General features: G+C 39.3%; 1 protein-coding gene across 2 annotated transcripts in view; it reads left to right on the forward strand.

Annotated features, from left to right (window-relative positions):
• Window positions 1-21,829, forward strand: part of RASEF (RAS and EF-hand domain containing) — a 1,118,741-nt gene that overhangs the window by 425,086 nt on the left and 671,826 nt on the right. For both annotated transcript variants that reach the window (XM_044083709.1, XM_044083708.1), the window contains exons 5-6: window positions 7,011-7,088; window positions 21,246-21,361. In XM_044083709.1, the coding sequence (XP_043939644.1) occupies window positions 7,011-7,088; window positions 21,246-21,361 (194 nt within the window). The remainder of the gene's footprint in view (window positions 1-7,010; window positions 7,089-21,245; window positions 21,362-21,829) is intronic.

Raw genomic sequence — 21,829 nt, forward strand, 5'->3', positions numbered from 1 at the left:
CCATCCGGGGAGAGCTGGGGGTAAATTTGACTTCTACCTGTCAGCCAAAAGGTTGGCAAAAGCCTCCAGATCAGTGTAGGTGATTCTGCACATTGTTGTTTTCCTCTGAGGTTACAGACATAGCTGTTGAAAGCTTTATGGTTGTCCTTTGCCTGAGAAGCTATTTTTTCTTCAAATTTAGCCTTTCAAGTATTAACTGTCTGCCTGATTAGATTGGTCAGAGGGCGTTTAGTATGTATGACTTTGTTCTTTACGCTTGGCCAAGATTTTTTTTTTCTTTTGTTGCATAACTGATTAATATTGTGATTACACCAGGGTGGCTTGTTTTTTGAGTATGTCATATTTTTAATGTGAGTGGGCACAGCTGACGCTATACAGCTATTAATATGGCTGTACAGAGATTTTGTAAGTAGCTCAGTGTATTCTATGGTGTTTCCTGGGTTTGGGGATGCTTTGAATTTAGCCAAAATGTTGTTTAGTAGAGAGAGGTTGTCTTTGGAATAGTTTTTAAAAGTTTTTTCTTTTGCTGCATTCCCAGATTTAATTTTTATTTTAAATAATACTGTCTTATGGTCAGAGCTGATGAGCGAAGATATTACATTGGGTGAGGAACATTGCCCCCACCACCACCACGTTCAAGAGTACAAGGTCAAGGATGCTCCTACCCCTTGTAGGAGAATGGGACCAACTGTTCTAGGGTGTTCGTATTAACAAAGTATAGGAATCTCTGGGGATGTGCATTAGAAGTGGTGTAGGATTCCCTATCTATAGAGGGGTAGTTGAGATCATCCATGAATATCGTATTGGGATGAATGATGAGGGACTCAGTGTTGCAAGAATATGATATGACCCCTTGTTTTGTGGTGAGTTGCTCATGTGTGAGTTCCTGTGGGTCATACACTTTAACGAATCTGGATGTGAGATTGGTCTTAATATAGATTGACACTCCTCTACCTTTAGTTCTCTCCTGTGCAGTAGCTGGTCTAAAGGTGTGAAAGACATTATAACCTTGTATTGCTGGGGTGACTTTATACCATGTCTCCGTTACCACACAGATGTCTGCACTCTCCAGGGAGAGGATAGCTTGCAGGGAGTGGGGTTTCTTGTTAAGACTTCTAATATTTAGCAGTACTACCTTCAGGTGTTCCTTCACAGGTTCATTTAAGTCGGTAGGTTTATCAGTTTGGCATTGCCTAAAAAAGGCACTATGGGGGTGGAAAAGATTTTTGCCAATATCTGAAAGCCTAGAGGGGATAAGCGCAGACCATCCCTGGCAAAGCAGCGTGGTCTGTCAGCCATGTCCTCCCAGGCCATCAAATATTGTACACCCCTGGACTGACACCAGTAGCTAAGCCAGTTGTTAAAATAATTTGTTTTCTGTTGGTAACTTGGCATCATCCTTGGAGAAGGTAAAATGCTGCTCAGTGCTAGGCTTGTACCTACCTGAGACACATAATCAGCTAGCGTGATCATGTCTAGCTTCATAGAGTCAAGAGAGGTACATCTCAGGTCATTAACAACCCATATGGACTTTGACAGAATCATACTGGTACCTGTGGTTCAGTGACCTGAGTGCCTATGTGTCTTGACGGATACTAGCCCAGGAAAGGCAGCTAACCATGACTGTCTTCTTACTTTGTGTGGTGAGGGGAACATTGGTGTGTCTCATTATAGAATCATCAATGACCAGGAAATTGGCTGTGTGCTGGTTTTCCTTAAGGGCTTAGCAGTGGAGGCAGTGACTACAGCATTACTGTGTATAGTTGCCTGTGGTGTTTTAACGGAATGTTTACACAATGGCTGAGGACCCTTTCTTTGTACTGTGCAGGAGGTCTTAGTGTTATACGAAGGTTACCTGTATGTGTCTCAGCATAAGTAATTTTGTAGGTAGTGTCTTTACCCTGTGCAGTAGGCATGGTGCAAGTGTCAGTGACATCTATAAGATTAGTTTTTGTTGTATGAGAGAGTTTTGCCTTCAGCATTGAAGTGTATTTAAGCCTCTTGCATACACTGTCTGTTTTATTAAGAATAAGTGGGTTGTCTGTACATGAGGCAATTTCTGCAGTGCCTCAGAATACCCATCTCAACCTGACTGGCCATAGAGTTGGGAAGTGCATATATATGGCCACTAATCTACTAGGGAGGAGTGTGGAAAACTTAAATATTGAACATGTCAGTAAGGCAAGCAACTTGATGAGCAGCACTCCACTATGAGCAAACTAGATGCTCTAGTAGTTGAAAATAAATAAATAACTGAATAAAATCTGCCTAGACAGTAATACCGCAAGAGTGCAGACCACAGATAGGAACAAAGACACTTAGAATAAAAGGCACAATAAGCCTTTACCTGGCAATTCCCAACTTAGAAGGGTGTAAGCTACCTCTCCTGCCACAAGAGTGTAGACCGCAGACCTTCCTTATGTAAGATAACTAGTTTGAAGCTCAAGTGTTTAAATCAAAACTAAGATTATTAGAATTATATTTAAAATTTAATCAGGCTACTAATAATTAGTAGTAAGTGCAGCAGATTAAATGCAACTGAACACTTTAAGAATGTGCAGCAAAAAGCCAAATAAAGTAATAAAATAGGAAGAAGCACAGCTATAGTAAAAGCAGCTGAATAAAGTGCAACTTTTTAAGTAAGTGGGACGAGAGGAAACAGAAGATAATTAAAGTTTAAGAGATTAAGAGGGTAGGCCTTTCCTAGCTGATCTCTCAGTACTCAGTAGAATCAGCTGATGAGATGAGACTGGGAGGAGTGTCCAAAATCACATTTATAGTATGAGTAGGCAACTCAAAAGCCACCAAGTTTGAGTACAACAGCAGTAGGGCAGGTGGATGGGAAAAATCAAATGCAGACAGATAACAGCAAGTCAAACAAGCACTACAGCTAAATGTCGATGCCTCTAAATATTTCTAGTTAAATGAGGAATGCCGTTTACTCTCAGCTCCTCCCACTGAATAGCTGGATGTTATTCACCGTCTGCAAAGGAATTATTTTCTAGCTTTTCTAACTGACCCTAGCCAAGACCTCTTAAAATTCTGAAAGAACAAAACAAAATGCAGTATAAGTAAAAATGCAAAAATTAGGGTTGCCACCCCTCCGATTTTTTTTCTGGACTATCTGGAAATCAGATTGATTCTCTGGTAGTCCAGAAAAACTGTATAAACTCCAGTATTCTGTTTCAGAAAAGGAAACAGACTGTTGGAGTTTGTTAAATTGGCTGATTTATGCCTTTTGACAGAAAAGCATAGTAAATCGGCTGAAAGCAGGCATCAGGAATGGAAAAAGAGAGCATTCTGTGTCAACTGATGTCATAGTGACATCACAAAACTGGCCAGAATGTGGGCAGGAGTGGGCGGGGTTCAGGTGACGTGAGGGGTGTGGTCTTAGTCTGGTTTTAACCACAACAGAACACGGCAACACTAGTAAAAATACAGAAGTAGCCAGACCTTACATTCATTATAAATCAGATTAAGCAGTTAATGTAACAACATTTCTTTATGTAAAAGTGCAGTAATCACATCTGTATTTCATAAACTAATTTCTAAAGCTGTAACATCTTTCAAAAACATCTGTTGAAGGATGCCACTTTTACCGTTTCAGAGAGACACTGGATAATGTCTAGCTTCATCCTAATTCTTCATCTGTAAAATGAATACTTATCTATAGAATGTCTCCAGTATGTCTATGTAAACTGAGTACCTGTCAGTAAAACTTCTCCAAATTGTAAATTATACAAAGTAATGTAAATATTGTAATGTCATTTTATAACTACTTTACTAGTGTACCTTTGCTTCAATACGTGTACCTCAGACTCTGCTATATGTATGTTTAACTTTGCTGCATTTTTCTGTTGTCTGAGCCTGGGCCGTGATTGAAAAGGGCCAATAGGCCAGTTCACTAATCCTGTTAACAACCATACTAAATCATTAAATAAATGTAATTGAAACAAAAATAAACAATAATTTTAACTAAATGCAAAGGATGAGGTGTGCAGAGGAGTTGACATTTTTTATGGATACACATCAGCTAGTGCAAAGAGCACTACAACAGAAAAGTACTTGTCCACATAATCATAATATTACTCTAATGTCTTCCTTTTCGCTAATGCTGCTCTGTGTTTTATTGAATTAGTTTGTTGTTCCTGTTTTTGGTAGTGCATGTAAGGGATGGACATGGCTGTGGTGAATACGTATTTTAACAAGAGGGAGGAGCATAGGGTGACATGAGTGGAGGAAGATGCACACAGGTGGATTATATGTTATGTAGGAGGGCCAGTTTGAAGGAGATTGGAGACTGTAAAGTGGTGACCGGAGAAAGTATAGTTAGGCAGCATAGGATGGTGGTTTGTAGGATGACGTTGGTGATCAAGAAGAGGAGGAGGAGTGTGAGGGCAGCACCAAGGATCAAATGGTGGAAATTGAAAAAGGGTAATTGTGAGGTGGAGTTAAGGGATGAGATAAGACAGGCACTGGGTGGTAGTGAAGAGTTACCAAATACCTGGGTAACTACAGCAGAGCTAGTAAGGGAGACTGCTAGAAAGGTGCTTGGTATCACATCAGGACAGAGGAAGGACGACAAGGAGACATGGTGGTGGAATGAGGAAGTACAGAAGAGTATACAGGCAAAGAGGTTGGCAAAGAAGAAGTGGGATTGTCAGAGAGATGAAGAAAGTACTCAGGAGTATAAGGAGATGAGGTGCATGGCAAAGAGAGAGGTGGCGAAGGCTAAGGATAAGACATATGAAGAGTTGTATGAAAGGTTGGACACTAAGGAGGGAGAAAAGGACCTGTACCGATTGGCTAGACAGAGGGACCGAGCTAGGAAAGATGTGCAACAGGTAAAGGTGATAAAGGATAATGAGGGAAACATACTCACAAACGAGGAGAGTGTGTTGAGATGGAAAGAGTACTTTTAGGGGTTGATGAATGAAGAGAATGAGAGGGAGAGAAGGTTGGATGATGTAGGGATAGTGAATCATGAAGTACAATGGATTAGCAAGGAGGAAGTAAGGATAGCTATAAAGAGAATGAAGAATGGAAAGGCTGTTGGCCCAGATGACATACCTGTGGAAGCATGGCGGTGTTTAGGTAAAATGGCAGTGGAGTTTTTAACCAGATTGTTTAATGAAATCTTAGAAAGTGAGAGTATGCCTGAGGAATGGAGAAAGTGTTTTGGTACCGATTTTTAAGAATAAGGGTGATGTGCAGAGCTGTAGTAACTACAGAGGGATTAAATTGATCAGTCACAGCATGAAGTTATGGGAAAGAGTAGTGGAAGGTAGGTTAAGAAGGGACATGATGATTAGTGAACAGCAGTATGGTTTCATGCCAGGAAAGAGCACTACAGATGCGATGTTTGCTCTGAGAGTGTTGATGGAGAAGTACAGAGAATGTCAGAAGGAGTTGCATTGTGTTTTTGTAGACTTAGAGAAAGCATATGACAGGGTGCCTAGAGAGGAGTTGTGGTATTGTATGATGAAGTCAGGAGTGTCAGAGAAGTATGTAAGAGTGGTACATTATATGTACGAGGGTAGTGTGACAGCGGTGAGGTCTGTGTTGGAGGTGACGGATGCGTTTAAGATGGAGGTGGGGTTACATCAAGGATCAGCTCTGAGCCCTTTCTTATTTGCAATGGTGATGGACAGGTTGACAGACGAGATGAGACAGGAGTCCCCATGGACTATGATGTTTGCAGATGACATTGTGATCTGTAGTGAGAGTAGGGAACAGGTGGAAGTGACCTTGGAGAGATGGAGATATGCTCTAGAGAGAAGAGGAATGAAGGTCAGCAGGACTAAGACAGAATATATGTGTGTGAATGAGAGTGAGGATAGAAGAATGGTGAGGATGCAAGGAGTAGAGGTGGCGAAGGTGGATGAGTTTAAATTCTTGGGGTCAATAGTTCAGAGTAACAGTGAGTGTGGAAGAGAGGTGAAGAAGAGAGTACAGGCAGGATGGAGTGGGTGGAGAAGAGTGTCAGGAGTGATTTGTGACAGACGAGTACCTGTAAGAGTGAAAGGGAAGGTCTACAAGACGGTAGAGAGACCAGCTGTTATATGGGTTGAAGACAGTGGCATTGACAAAAAGGCAGGAGTTTGAGCTGGATGTGGCAGAGTTAAAGATGTTAAGATTTGCACTGGATGTGACAAGGGTGGACAAGATTAGGAGTAAGTATATTAGAGGGTCAGCCCAGGTTGGAAGGTTTGGAGACAAAGCCAGAGACGCAAGATTACATTGAATTGGACATGTGCTGAGGAGGGATGCGGAGTATATTGGGGAAAAAGATGCTAAGGATGAAACTACCAGGTAACAGGAAAAGAGGAAGGCCTAAGATAAGGTTTATTGATGTGGTGAGAGAGGACATGCAGGTGGTTGGTGTGACAGAGCAAGATGTAGAGGACAGGAAGAAATGGAAACAGGTGATCCGCTGTGGCGACCCCTGGAACAGCCGAAAGAAGATGATGTTTCTGATAGCATTGTCAGTATTTCACAGGTAATACTGGGTTTTGATTTTTAAATTTGGCTTGGTCCCTTAAGTACAATTGGCTGTAAAAAAAAAAAAAAAAAAAAAAAAAAAAATATATATATATGTATATAAAATTTGCTCACCTTGAGCCTTCATCCTTGGCTGTACTGTTAAATTTAAAAACGCACTGTATGTTACGGTATGGAAATATCAATTGTATTTATTAAACAGTGCAGTGAAAGTGTTAAATTGGAAACCTTGTTGTTTGTTTGTGTCTTTTGGCTTTTCCCATTTAGGGGTCACCACAGCAGAACTCCGGTCCTCTAATGATTAGCAATTGATTTTTACATACCGGCTTGCCAGACCTGACGCACAACCTTCAACGAAGGTACGCCCATTCACGCATGTCTCCACGCAGAAGACGCTCTAGCTGAGAATCGAACCGGTCAGCGTCTTACTGTAAGGCGACATATCAGAAAGAAATTATTCTGCTTGTTATACCTACGGTAACATGCTTTGTTCCTTTTTTGCCTTCCAGCTTGAAGAACAATACAAAACTATAAGCCCAAAGGAAGATGTGGTTGAACTGAAAAGAAAAATACACATATTGACTCAGGTAAATAAAGGCCCTCCGTATCAGTGCAGATAAATTCTGGCATTTGCTACATATTAGTGCCTGTGAGATGGTTGAGTTTTTGTTGTTTGTGTATTGCCACACATCCCAGGTCTGTATTAAGTTGATTGCTCTTCATGGGTTTTTCTCAATCAAAATACCACTTTCATTTCAGGTACAGGTAAAATCTCGTAATTTAACTTTCTGATTTAGTGCAGCTTATTAAAAAATCAGCATTATGATATTTTTAATAATATAAATTTGCTTTATGCAGTAATTTTAATTGGTATTAGGCTTCTGCACAATTATTAATGGAGCACTGATAACATTAAAGAAACAGAAGTATATTTTGTGCTGTTAAACTGAGTGCTCTTCAGAGTATATCTTTTTTAGAACTGTAACAGCAGTAACTTATATTTCACTTGCATTTTATTTACATCCATTTTATGCATCTTTTAGAAATCACCTGAGATGTTTTGAGCATTCATGTCATTTTTGTGTCACAGACAAAAAGCAACTATAAAAGTAGAGTGAGATGCTGGGTATGAATGTCACAGTCCTGTTTTTTGAATTTAATGTTACCAAGTGTGCTAAAGTAGCACTTTTTATTTTAGTCTTGTTTAATGCATTGAAGCAGGTATTTAATTCTGTTTTACAATATCTAGATATTTAACTGCAGAGAGAAACTGAATAATATATTACATCAAATGTTATAAACATTTTTAGAAGTTAGAGTTAATACAGAAATATTAGTATTACTATATATTAATACTTTATGTAGCTAATATACAGTAATATTAATATTATCATATATTATTAATAAAACCACTGAATGTAGACAGACCGAGCCAGTAACACAACAATTCCAAGGCTGTATAGAAGCAGAACCATGTAGTCAAGATAAATAAACATATGGATAGCTTTTAATCCAAGTACAAAAAATGCAGACAGTATTCTTGCCACGATCACAAACAGTCCTAGTTGAGTGCACTTTCACTTTGTTCTGATGAAGCTTTGTATTTTACAAAGAGCCATTGTGTTAATGCTTTAAATGCTCATTTATAAAATTGAATAATTAATTCTTAGAGACCTGTCGTCCCCATAATAAAGTGTTCACAGACCATAGAACACCTTAAATACCAACAATTCTAATCAAATAGTTACAAAACTATTTTAAATTTAACTTTATAACATAAAAACATGCAAGTGTGAATTCATGATATAATAAAATAGGTAATACTAAAAAATGTGTTTAGAATGAATTCTTGTGGTTATTAATCTAATAAATAATTCCCCCCTTTCTTTTCATTATGTTACTATTAAAAACTAATGGGAAATATAACTTGTGATAATCATGCTTGACAGTGCCATCATAACTTAGCCTGTCTTAAGTTCAACACACTGCCAATACTGATACAGTTATGGAGTCCAGGGAGTTTTCCAGCATCAGTTTTTAATTGCCAAAATAACTCCCTGAATTCTACCCTAGATTCCCATTTTCCTCCACGGGGGTCAGTACCAACCTGTTCCACTACTGCAAACTTAATCTTCATATTTGTACATACCAAAGAGTGTTTATAGAAGGCATTAGATTCTTTGCCTTTACTAATTTCGTAAAAATGCTCGTAAATCCTTTTCCTAAGGGTACGTGTGGTTTTTCCTATATAAAAACTGTTACACGCAACACAAATCCATATATAAATTAGTCCTTTGGTACCGCAATTATAATGTTTACAAGCAGTTAACCTTATACCTCTAGAGGGAATGTGTATAACACTACCCTCAAGAATTAACTCACATTGACGACAAGCTCCACATTTAAAAGTACCCCTTCTTAACCCCCTGATCCTACACTGGTTGTCCTTCTTTTCAAATAAATCTTTCAGGTTCTTACCTCTCCTTCTAACATAGGAAGGATGTGGTGGAACAAAAGCCCTTATGTCATCATTAACTTTCAATATGGGCCAATATTTCTTAATAGTCTCTTCCACTCTACCAGATGTACCAGAAAAAGTGTGTGTAAAGACCACTTTGTGTTCTTTTTTGTTCCCACCACTAGTGGTCTCCTCTGTAAATCCTAACCCTAGTAGTGGAAAATACTTACTGTCCCTGTTTTTGATAACTTCATCAACCAAATAGTTTATCATGGGTTCAGGATAGTCTCTTTCCAAAAACAAAGAACTTATAGTCTCAGTCTCTTCTTAAAATACAGAGAACACACTAGTCATTCTTGATGCCCTTATTAACTGGCCTTTTACAATCCCCTTCTTTTGGAAATATGGATGCCCACTCTCAAAATGCAGATATGTGTTGGAGAAAGTGGGTTTCGTATAAAGCCTGGACTGAAAACATTGGTTTTCTGTGTCCTTGTATATCATGACATCTAAGTAATTTATACTAGAATGATCTGTAGTGTAAGTAAAAGTCAAAAAATCTGTGGAATTTTTTAAATAATTTGTAAATTCCTTGAATTCACTCTCAGACCCCCTTCCACAGTATACAAATATCGTCCAGGTAACGAACATAGAAGGTTAAATGTCTACGCCATTCAGAATTCAGGACAAATTTCTGTTCCCATTAGTAAAGAGCACAATTAGCATATAAGGGGGCGCATGCTGCCCCCATAGTTACACCCTTCCTTTGTTGAAAGAAATCCCCATTAAAATATACAAAATTATTTTTCAAAATGGTTTCAGTAAAATCCAATATCAAATTAATTGTATTGCTGCCTAGTCCTGTCTCAGTGCACAAAATCTCTCTGAACCACTCCAATCCTATTTCGTGAGGAATACTTGGGAATAACTCAACTACATCAATGGTGGCAAAAAGTGTATCAGCCTCATATTTGTCATTGGGTGTTCTTCTTAAATAGTCCCAGGAATCTTTTGTTATATGAGGTATAGAGTTAATGAATTTTTTCAATTGTGAATCCACAAAAATCGCTAGGGGTTCAGTGATACTACCAGCCCCTGCTACTGTAGGCCTAAATTTAAGTTCATTGATCCCTTTATGCACTTTGGGAATTCCAAATATAGCAGGGACCCTAGGATTCTCAACGTACAAAAAATTGAATAATTTCTCATTTATACTTCCTTGTAACAAATGGTCTAACAAATAATATTTAATTTTAGAGTAAGCAATATTGATTTCATTCTGAGACCCAACAGTGTAATGTTCTACATCTTGTAAAATGTTGTGTATAAGTATCATATTTATCATTGTACATCAAGACCACTCCTCCCCCTTTATCCAGTTTCATAACTCTACAACTTTCATCTTTTAACATGTTCAATAAAGTTGTTTCTTCTTCGGACAAATTAATGTTAGTACAGTAGTCACTGTAGTTCATTTGTCTCACATCTTTCTCAACTAACTCTTCAAAAATGTTTAATATTGAGTTAGTTGGTGGATTAAATAAACTCTTCTTGGACATTTCTTCCTGATTTAAATGTGTACCTTTAAAGTAAATTTACAAATTCAACTGTCTAATAAATAATTTGAGATCAATTGTGTTAACCAGTGACCCTGATCTAATGGGAACAAAATGAAATCCCTTGGTGAATAAATTAAAATAAGTATAATTAACAACCAGGTCTGTAAAATTATAAATAATAAAATTATCTTTTTTACAGATCCTTGAGTCAGTCTCATTTAAAGTAATAGTCCGGTTAGCGTCCTTTATGGTGTCAGGGGTAGGAGCAAATAGTCACTGTTTATCAGTAATTCCGTGCTTTCCCTGAAAATCCTAGGGTCCCTGCTATATTTGGGATTCCCAAAGTGCATAAAGGGATCAATGAACTTAAATGTAGGCCTATAGTAGCAGGGGCTGGTAGTATCACTGAACCCCTAGCGATTTTTGTGGATTCACAATTGAAAAAATTCATTAACTCTATACCTCATATAACAAAAGATTCCTGGGACTATTTAAGAAGAATACCCAATGACAAATATGAGGCTGATACAGTTTTTGCCACCATTGATGTAGCTGAGTTATTCCCAAGTATTCCTCACGAAATAGGATTGGAGTGGTTCAGAGAGATTTTGTGCACTGAGACAGGACTAGGCAGCAATACAATTAATTTGATATTAGATTTTACTGAAACCATTCTGAAAAATAATTTTGTATATTTTAATGGGGATTTCTTTCAACAAAGGAAGGGTGTAGCTATGGGGGCAGCATGCTCCCCCTTATGCTAATTGTGTTCTTTACTATTGGGAACAGAAATTTGTCCTGAATTCAGAATGGCGTAGACATTTAACCTTCTATGTTTGTTATCTGGACGATATTTGTATACTGTGGAAGGGGTCTGAGAGTGAATTCAAAGAATTTACAAATTATTTAAATAATTCCAAAGTTTTTTTACTTTTACAGGTCATTCTAGTATAAATTACTTAGATGTCATGATATATAAGGACACAGTAAACCAATGTTTTCAGTCCAGGCATTATAGGAAACCCACTTTCTCCAACACATATTTGCATTTTGAGAGTGGACATCCATATTTCCAAAAGAAGGGGATTGTAAAAGGCCAGTTAATGAGGGCATCAAGAATGACTAGTGTGTTCTCTGTATTTTTAGAAGAGACTGAGACTATAAGCTCTTTGTTTTTGGAAAGAGGATATCCTGAACCCATGACAAACTATTTGGTTGATGAAGTTATTAAAAACAGGGACAGTAAGTATTTTCCACTACTAGGGTTAGGATTTACAGAGGAGACCACTAGTGGTGGGAACAAAAAAGAACACAAAGTGGTCTTTACACACAGTTTTTCTGGTACATCTGGTAGAGTGGAAGAGACTATTAAGAAATATTGGCCCATATTGACAGTTAATGATGACGTAAGGGCTTTTGTTCCACCACATCCTTCCTTTGTTAGAAGGAGAGGTACGAACCCGATTTATTTGAAAAGAACAACAACCAGTGTAGGATCAGGGGGTTAAGAAGGGATACTTTTAAATGTGGAGCTTATCGTCAATGTGAGTTTATTCTTGAGGGTAGTGTTATACACATTCCCTCTAGAGGTATAAGGTTAACTGCTTGTAAATGTTGTAATTGCGGTACCTAAGGACTAATTTATATATGGATTTGTGTTGCGTGTAACAGTTTTTATATAGAAAAAAAACACACGTACCCTTAGGAAAAGGATTTACAAGCATTTTTACGAAATTAGTAAAGAGAAAGAATCTAATGCCTTCTACAAACACTCTTTATTATGTACAGATATGAAGATTAAGTTTGCAGTAGTGGAATAGGTTGGTACTGACCCCCATGGAGGAAACTGGGAATCTAGGGTAGAATTCAGGGAGTTATTTTGGCATTTAAAAACTGATGCTAGAAAACTCCCTGGGCTCAATGACTGTATCAGTATTAGCAGTGTGTTGAAGTTAAGACAGGCTAAGTTATGATGGCACTGTCAAGCATGATTATCACAAGAAGTTATATTTCCCATTAGATTTTAATAGTAACATAATGAAAAGAAAGGGGGAATTATTTATTAGATTAATAACCACAAGAATTCATTCTAAACACATATTTTGCATTTTTTAGTATTACCTATTTTATTATATTATGAATTCACACTTACATGTTTTTATGTTATAAAGTTAAATTTAAAATATTTTGATTAGAATTGTTGGTATTTAAGGTGCTCTATGGTCTGTGAACACTTGATTATTATGGGGACGACAGGTCTCTTTAAGAAGGGGTGGGAGGATGGCATAATGGTTAAGGTGTTTACCTTGCAGACACAAGGTGCAGGGTTTGATTCTCACATGGGGTAATTGGCTAGGCTTGAAATGGCCCACAAGGGTAATTAGCCTAGTACTAATCTATGAACTATCTATGAACTATGAATTAATTATTCAATTTTTTAAATGAGTATTTAAAGCATTAACACAATGGCTCTTTGTTCTGATGAAGCTTTGTATTTTACAAAGTGAAAGTGCGCGCAACTGTGACTTTGTGATCGTGGCAAGAATACTGTCTGTATTTTGTGTACTTGGATTAAAAGCTATTCATGTATTTATCTTGACTACGTGGTTCTGCTTCTATACTGCCTTGGAATTGTTGTATTATATATTATTACTTTATGTATCTACTGATGTCACAGTTCCAGTTGAGATGTGCTTCACATTTAAAGCCAGGCCGGACAGCTTTGCAGAGACTGGGATCCTCCAAAAAGTTTTTGTTCACTTAGGAATAACTGTCTCAAAAAAGGCCTGGAAAGTTTCTTAATATGTCCTATTATGTTGATCTGGAGCCTTGGTTTAAGGATGTGGTTAAGGATTTAGATTATGAGAAAGGAACAGACTATCCTCTATATTCTTGCTGATTATCTAGATAGAGAGGTTCTTAAAATGATTTTGGATGAGGTGAGGTTGGATGCTCGTCTGATGCCATCCCATTTCCATAGAAGTTGTTGTTGCAGTCCTGAGTAACCCAAGAGCTACGCTACTTCCTAAGTAGCATTTCCAGTTCTAGATAAACTTAATGGTCTATAATGGTGAACTGGGAACATCCCTTTGAAAGCTTACAGAGTCTTCCATCTGCAGAGAGGTAGGCCGTTCTGGGCCAAAACCCTGAAATTGGACCTCTTGGCCTCAGTATCCACTTTGAACAGTGTTCCAAACCACAGGCCCATTCTTCCATACTTTAGTAGTTCTAGGGCTCCTAGCAGGTTTGAAAAGTGAGATTATGCATCCTCCCCATTAAATGTTATGGCCCTAAATCATAGACATCAAATGCTTTATTTCAAATTATATATTTTGGATGGAGATGGAAGTACGGTGGACAAGGGGGCTAGCAACAATGACAGGGAGCTTTTAAAGGTTCTGATGGCTTCAGCCATTACAGTAGGCTTTCTAATGGTCCGGGTGCACATGACACCTTTTTGTGAAACCCAGCAGGGCAAAGTCTGGCATTGGCATACACCACTGGTCTTGAATGTACTTTATTCCTTTCATTGAGGATATCAGGGCAGTCTTTATTAAATGAAGTTAAGCCAAATTATATGCCTTCTCTTATTGTCATTTAAAATGTTACTCAATGCAGTGAAGTTATCTGGTGAATATTGTGTAAATTAACTTTCTCTGAATAGACAAGAACACTAGGTAAACACGAAGTAATCTCTGTTCCTTTAATTTCATAGAGTACAGTGATATTCATTATGAGATCAACACAGGCAAATGCAACAGTGAGGGGAGGGAGTGAATGATGATGTACTTCGAAAATAGAGAAAGTAATTTTATGAAAGTAGAAATAAGGAGTTTGATTTCCTGGGGGGATTTTATCAGTGATTGCTGTATTTGTTAAAAATATTAAGCAAGTACTTGTACTGAGTTTAAGATGTAGAAGACTTTACACTGTAACAAGATAGGAAAAGCCGGACTAAAGAAAGTTAATGTAATGTGATCCTGGGCTGCTGAGATGGGATGTACAAGTGCATTGATCGCATTTTGTAAGAAAATATGTATATAAATAAAAATGTTAATATGGGTTGATGTTCATCGTGTTTCACTGTTGCAGTCATTACATTTGGGTTATCCTGCTGGCAGGCTACCCGCAGTCGGCCTGAATTCCAAAGTCCTGGTCCGGCGTCGGTTGCTGTCACTTCCTCCCTGAAGTCAGTGCGCCAGGGGTATATAAGATGCAGCCGACGCCATTTTCTTCAGTCTTTCTTGCCGCGCGGTGCCTGAAACAAAAGCAGTTCGCAAGTGCCGGTTGGCCGACTCCTGAGATTTTCAAAATTGAATTTCAGAACCGAAGTCTTCAATAAAGCTAAGTACCCCGATGGGGAAACTTTTTCTTGCTCCAGACCGATGTCAGTAAAAGTTAACAATTGTATTTCTTGTGGGAAGCAAATACCTCATAAGGATTTTCACTCTTACTGTATTCCTTGCCTAGGCCCTGACCACGATGTTGCTAGTTGTCGGTTTTGTGCTAGATTCAACCAATGCACTATTAAGCGTCGGTTTGATTTTGCTTTACATTACTTTGGCCGAAGGTTTAACTACATAATGCCGTCGGAACAACCGCCGACCGGAATTCATAAAAAAACGCAAAGCCAAAGAAAAGGACAGGCATCCGAGGTCCAAAACCGACGACGAAACTTCTTCTAGGCCAGTCGCCAGTTCGCCGGTTCTCAGTGAAGCACTTTTGCAGCCCATGACACCCGCTACCTCAGAGCCACAGGCTGCCTCCGACTCCCACGTGGAGACAACTTGGCCTCTGGAAACTCAAGGTATTCGGCCTACGGAAACTATTCCCTCAGATGGGTCCGGAGCTGCTGAGCAGGCATCGGCTTCTGAGGGTGTTTTCAGACCTACACAGTTTACTATCAAGTCCACTTCAGCAGCCAAGGCAAAGTCTAAAACACCACTAAAGACAAAGAAACAAGTACAGCATTCTCCTGGACAGTGATCCATGCCAAAGAAATAGATGCTTAAAATGGCCGAGGACCTAATTACTTTGATCAGGGGTTCCCATCCCCCTCCTGATAAAAAGCCTAGGCAAGATACTGACCATGACTCCTCTGACCAGGTTTCTGTTTCCTCTGATTCCTCTTCAGAACAGGTATATTCTCTTCCTCCCTATGAGGACTCTGACGCTGAAGAAGCTATCCCTTCAGCCTCTCCTCCTGAGGATTACTCTTTTGGGGAAACCGTGCACACCATGAGGGAGCATTTCCATTGGGAGAGCCAGGATTATTCTGAATCCAAGAAAAGGCTCAGAGACTTTCTTTTACTGCATTCCCCCTGTACTAGATATTGTTGATGATGTTTTTTCTGAATCCAATTTGTCTCCTGATTCTTTACCCCCTGAACCAGTCAAGCCAGATAGGTACTACAGGGTCTCAGAGTCTCATAAATTTCTTTATAAGAACCCTGCTGCTGACCCAGAAACAATTTCTCAGGGTCCCAAAGGGGTCAAGGTTTCCACTGCAAAAAAACCTGTTCCCTCTGATACGGATTCTAGAGCACTGGATAGATGGAGGAAAAAGTTTACACTTCTGCTACTTTAGGTGCAAGGGCTTTAAACTGCCAGTTTCACATACTTAAATATCAACAATGCCAAATGTCTTTGTTAAAACAGAAAATGCTTTCAAGCTCAGAATGTCCTGATAATAAGGAAATGCAGGATTTATTGCATGCAGCTGAACAAGTGGGAAAGCATACTTTGCAATGTGGCTTTGATTCTTTAGAGTTTTCTTGCAGAGCCGCAGTTACAGGTTCTGTCATTCGAAGGCATGCTTGGTTAAAAGAACAAAGTTTAACTGATCATGTTAAAGCAAAAGTATTGGATGCTCCATTACAACATGATACTTTGTTTGGTGTTAAGGCAGAAGAGGTGTTTAAGAAATGGAGGATAAAGCAAAATCAATGCAGACAGTAAAGGATTTCTTACAGGTTCAGCCACCTAGATTTAGCAGGAATTGGCCTTCTAAAAATTGGTCCTTTCCAGACAGGCCACAAAGAGGCAGATACAGATGCCCAACAGGCAGATCTCAGCCCCAAGGCTCATACAGACCTAAACAATGGGGTGCTTCAGCCCCCAAAGGCAGAGAAGACAAATCACAATCTTATAGGAAACAGTCCCAATGACTTCCGTCTACAAATGCCAAGCACTTACCTTTTGGCAGCACCCTTAGGGGAAAACTAGCACTTTTCTCACAAAATTGGCACCCAGGACAAATAGGTACTGAATATTGTTTCTCAGGGTTACAGGTTCCACTTTCACACCCTACCAAGGTCAAAAGGTATGCCAGACCTGCCACAAAATCAATGGGCAGAGGCACAAAGACAAAATTCTGCCCTCATGGACATGAGAACTATTCAAAAAGTACCACGGCAAGAACAGGGGCAAGGATTTTACTCAAGACTTTTCTTGGTACCCAGAAAGGACAAAGCCTGGAGACCAATACTGGACCTGTCATTTCTAAATACTTTCCTGGACGTTCCAAAATTCAAAATGTTGACACTGCAGCAACCTCTACCCATGCTGGACAAGAAGGCTTGGCTAGTTACTTTGGACCTCACAGAGGCATACCTGCATGTCCCAATCAGACAATCTTGCAGAAGATACCTCAGATTCATAGCTGGCTCAATGCATTACCAATTCTCTGCACTGCCCTTTGGCTTATCTACTGCGCCCAGGATCTTCACAAAATGCATGGCACCAGTAATTGCATTTTGCAGACAAAAAGAAATCCAAATATACCCCGACTTGGACGACTGCTTTATTCAAGCAGAGAGTAAGGACATTCTACTAAAGCATCTGGCATTTGTAAAAAGTTTACTAATTTGCCTATGGTACACAGTAAACGAATAGAAATCAAAACTAGTGCTCTCTCAAGATATAATATTCCTGGGTGCAAGCTTAAATGCAACTGCCCAGATGGCTTATCTCATGCCAGCCAAGCAAAGGCAACTGACTCATTACTTCCAAATGATGGCAACAAAGACCCAGCTACTTGCAAGAAAAATTCTGCAGGCTTTGGGCTTCATGGCATCCTACATCCTGCTAATTCCATATGCAAGACTGCATATGAGGAAGCTAAAATGGTATCTAAAAAGTGTTTGGACTCAACATTGCCACAGCCTGGAAACAATAATAACTCTTATTCCCTGCCTGCAACAGGAGTTTCGATGGTGGGCACTGGCCTGGCACCACAACAAGGGACAGCCTTTCACTTTACCCACAGCCAGGCAGACACTGACAACAGATGCATTGGATTATGCCTGGGGGGCACACATGGCAGGAAAATGTATTCAGGGCATGTGGCCCAGGGACCAAATGCATCTTCACATCAATCAAAAAGAATGCCCTGACAGCCTTCAAGGATCTGCTACATCCAGGGCAACTACTACTAAAGACGGACAATACTACAGTTATGTGGTACATAAACAAGCAAGGGGGCACACATTCCTACCCCCTCTGCAGGCAAGCCATGACTTTGTGGAACACAGCACTGACCTATCAAGTACATCTGCAGGCACAATTCCTGCCAGGAAAGAAAAATACTCTGGCAGATGAACTAAGCAGAAATCTCATGGACCCTCATGAATGGAAACTAAATCCACAGGTCTTCAGCATGATAACAAGGAAATGGGGATGCCCAGACATAGATCATTTTGCCTCCCCTCACAACTGCCAACTACAGAGATTCTGCACAAGGACTTATCACTCACAAGCATGGAAAGTGGATGCTCTATCATTCAGCTGGAAAACCCTAACAGTTTATGCCTTTCCACCACTGCCTGTCCTTCCCAAGGTACTCCTAAAAGTCGGACAAGAGAAGCCAAGCATGATTTCTGATTGCCCGGGACTGGCCACACCAGCACTGGTACCCAATCCTAAATAGCTTGTCTCAAGGCCCAGCCTGGACTTTACCTCAAATTCCTCATCTTCTGACTCAACAAAACAATCAGATCCTGCACAGCCAACTCAGAACCATAATTCTGGCTGCATGGCAGATAATATAGCCACTCAGAACACACCTCTCTCTAAAGCTGTTATGGACGTAATTTTGGAAGCCAGGAGGCCCAGCACCAGGAAATCTTATGCAGAAAAATGGAAGAGATTCTGTGCTTGGAACCTGGCACAAGGACTTGAACCACTTGTTCCAAATATTCCTCAGATTTTGCAATACCTAACTGAGATGCTGGACAAAAGCCTATCCTTCTCATCGAATAAGATCCATGCCTTTGCCATTTCAGCTCATTACTATGTGGAATCTCCTATTTTCTCTCATCCACTGCTAAGACAGTACCTCAGAGGGGCAAGAAACATAAGACCCCCAAGGAGAGCACCGATGCCTACATGGGACCTCAACTTTGTCTTAGAAAAGCTCACACTACCTCCTTTTGAGCCAGCCAATACAGCTGATATAAAATTCTTATCATGGAAAACTGCTCTGCTCCTAGCAATAACTTCAGCAGGAAGAGTCTCAGAGTTACAGGCATTAATGGCAGTGGAACCTTTTCTCATTTTTCATCTGGACCGGGTTTCTCTAAGGACAAACCCAACATTTATGTCAAAGGTAGTATCCAGTGTGGCTCTTAACCAAACCATTCATTTGCCAACATTTTATCCAAATCCCCAGAATAAAGGGGAGAGACTTCTGCACTCTTTGGACATACACAGGCAGCTACGCTTCTATTTGGGCAAAACAAAATCTTTCAGAAAAACTGAACAACTGTTTGTAGCATATGCTACAGGATCACAAGGAAAGGCTATCTCATAGCAGACTATTTCAAAATGGATAGGACACTGTATTCGTTTCTGCTATACACAGCATGGCAAGTCAGTGCCTAAGAATATTAGGCAGCATTCTACCAGGGCAGCAGCCACTTCAGCAGCCTTTCTCAGAGGAGTACCAACCAAGGAAATTTTGGAGGCTGCAACTTGGAGTTCATTGCACACTTTTACCAAGCATTATCACTTACCTCTTTACTCTAAATCCAGAGCAGGCTTTGCCACTGCAGTTCTGCAGGGCCTCATAGCCACTCCTAATCCTATTTAGACACAGCCGCCCTACGTCAGCTTTGGGATTCAACCCAAGTGTAATGACTGCAACAGTGAAACACGATGAACATAGTACAGTTGTGTACCTACCATAAATGTAGATGTTCGAGTATATTCACTGTTGCAGTCCAGGTTACCCACCCTCCATCCCCCTTTCTTTGCTGGGACTTATCTATACTTCTCTATCCTATACAACCTATGTGGTGTATTTGCTTGTAGATGAAGGTATTATGTTTATTTTACTGTATGTATTTATTAGCAATATGTATTGTCTACCTTCTTGGGGGCACCTGACAACTGGGGCAAGAAAAACTGAAGAAAATGACGTCTGCTGCATCTTGTATACCCCTGACGCACTGACGTCAGGGAGGAAGCGACAGCAACCGATGCCGGACCAGGACTTTGGAATTCAGGCCGACTGCAGGTAACCTGCCAGCAGGATAACCCAAGTGTAATGACTGCAACAGTGAATACACTCTAACATCTACATTTATGGTAGGTACACAACTATACTTTTTATTTTCTGTTACTGTATGTATGCCTATGTCTTAAGTGATAATAATAATAAAAATGTTAACAAAAAAGAAAGAAAAGTTGGTTAGTATAATACCAAGATATTTAATGCTCTCATGGTCTCCCCATGTCTGGATCTAATGGTTAAGGGTAGAAAAATGTGGCTCGGTAATTGTTAGAGCAGAACAGAATGAATTTGCTTTGTATGGTATTTAGCAGAAGATGAGAATCAGCTGTCCAAGCCTCAAGCGGAATAATACCAGCTCAAAACTTAACTTGTGCTGAAGTTTAGGAACTGGGTATGTAGATGAGGGATATATCATCTGAATACTGGTATAGATTTCAATGGTCCATATTGCTGGGATAATTCACTGACGTAGATTGTAAAATTAATTGACTGAGTGTAGAACTGTGGTGTTGAGCTGTGTACACAATTAAATGTTCAGATTGTGTACTTTCCATTATTACATTGTATGTTCCATGTTATAAGAGTGACAGATTGTCTTGAATGTTTTTGAGAAGTTGAGAAAGATGCAGCAGCTCCATCATTATTGTTAAGGCTGTTCATGATAAAGTTGTCATGTTTTTTCCAGCTGTGCTGTCATAGTAACTTGCATGGAGCCCATGCTAGAATGGCCAGTGATAGAGTTTGTATATTGGAGCTTGCTGAGTTCTACCTCTGCTGCATTTTTTTTGTGATTTTAACATGGATTTTTAGTATAGTTATGGATCTGATACCTTTGCCTGTATAGACTTTCTGCAACCCCCACTATAGGAATATAACTTCATCACAGTTGCCTGACCAATGTAGTATGTATATTATCTTAAAAATACACATGCACTCCTGGCTCATGCAGATATCTGTAAATTTATTTAAGGTTGATGTTATGATTGTTATTCTTTTTCATTGTATCAGTTTTCACTAAACAATACATGAGATGCATTTGATTTAATTTTGCAGACTTCATGTGGTTAACTTGAGTGTGGGAAATGTTTAATTTCCTCTCTAACATTTGAAATAACTCTTAAGTACTGAGGTAGAAAGTGTGGTTTATACAGTTTTCATATATGAAGTATTGCATACATGTTCCATAGGTAATGTGTACATTTCTGTATTCCACTAGGAAAATCAGAACCTTAAGAAAGACCTTCTTGAGTCGCAGTCCAATATAGGTGTCCTTCAAAGTGAGCTGGATGCTTTGAAAAGTGAATATGCTAACAGATGTTTCATCTTTGAAAGGTAAAATCTGTTTTTCAGTATTAGGTGCTGGTGTATGGTAGCTGACCTATGCTAGTAATATGTTTTGCAATAACATTTTTTTTATAATAAAATGGCAGATTTGCGACAACATACTCTCTCAATTTGGGTAGGTGCTGGTGTATGGTAGCTGACCTATGCTAGTAATATGTTTTGCAATAACATTTTTTATAATAAAATGGCAGATTTGTGACAACATACTCTCTCAGTTTGGAATGGGGGAGTGGAGACTTTTGTTAACTTGCAGACTTGAACAAGAGTACTTTGTTTTAGTGGTAGTAAACAATCTGGTGTCACCTAAAACAATGTGTGGAAGATGTTATTAAGCATTCTTACATGGAGTAACTGCAACCCTGACTTTGTCTGGCTCATGTCTTACTTATTGTACTTTATCCTTCATTATCTTCATTATTATGTGCTCATTAACCAGTTTTTTACAGTTGTTAAATT

The sequence above is a fragment of the Protopterus annectens genome, chromosome 9.part0, assembly GCF_019279795.1.
Source record: "Protopterus annectens isolate FY-2018-M chromosome 9.part0, PAN1.0, whole genome shotgun sequence".
NCBI classification, from domain to species: domain Eukaryota; kingdom Metazoa; phylum Chordata; order Ceratodontiformes; family Protopteridae; genus Protopterus; species Protopterus annectens.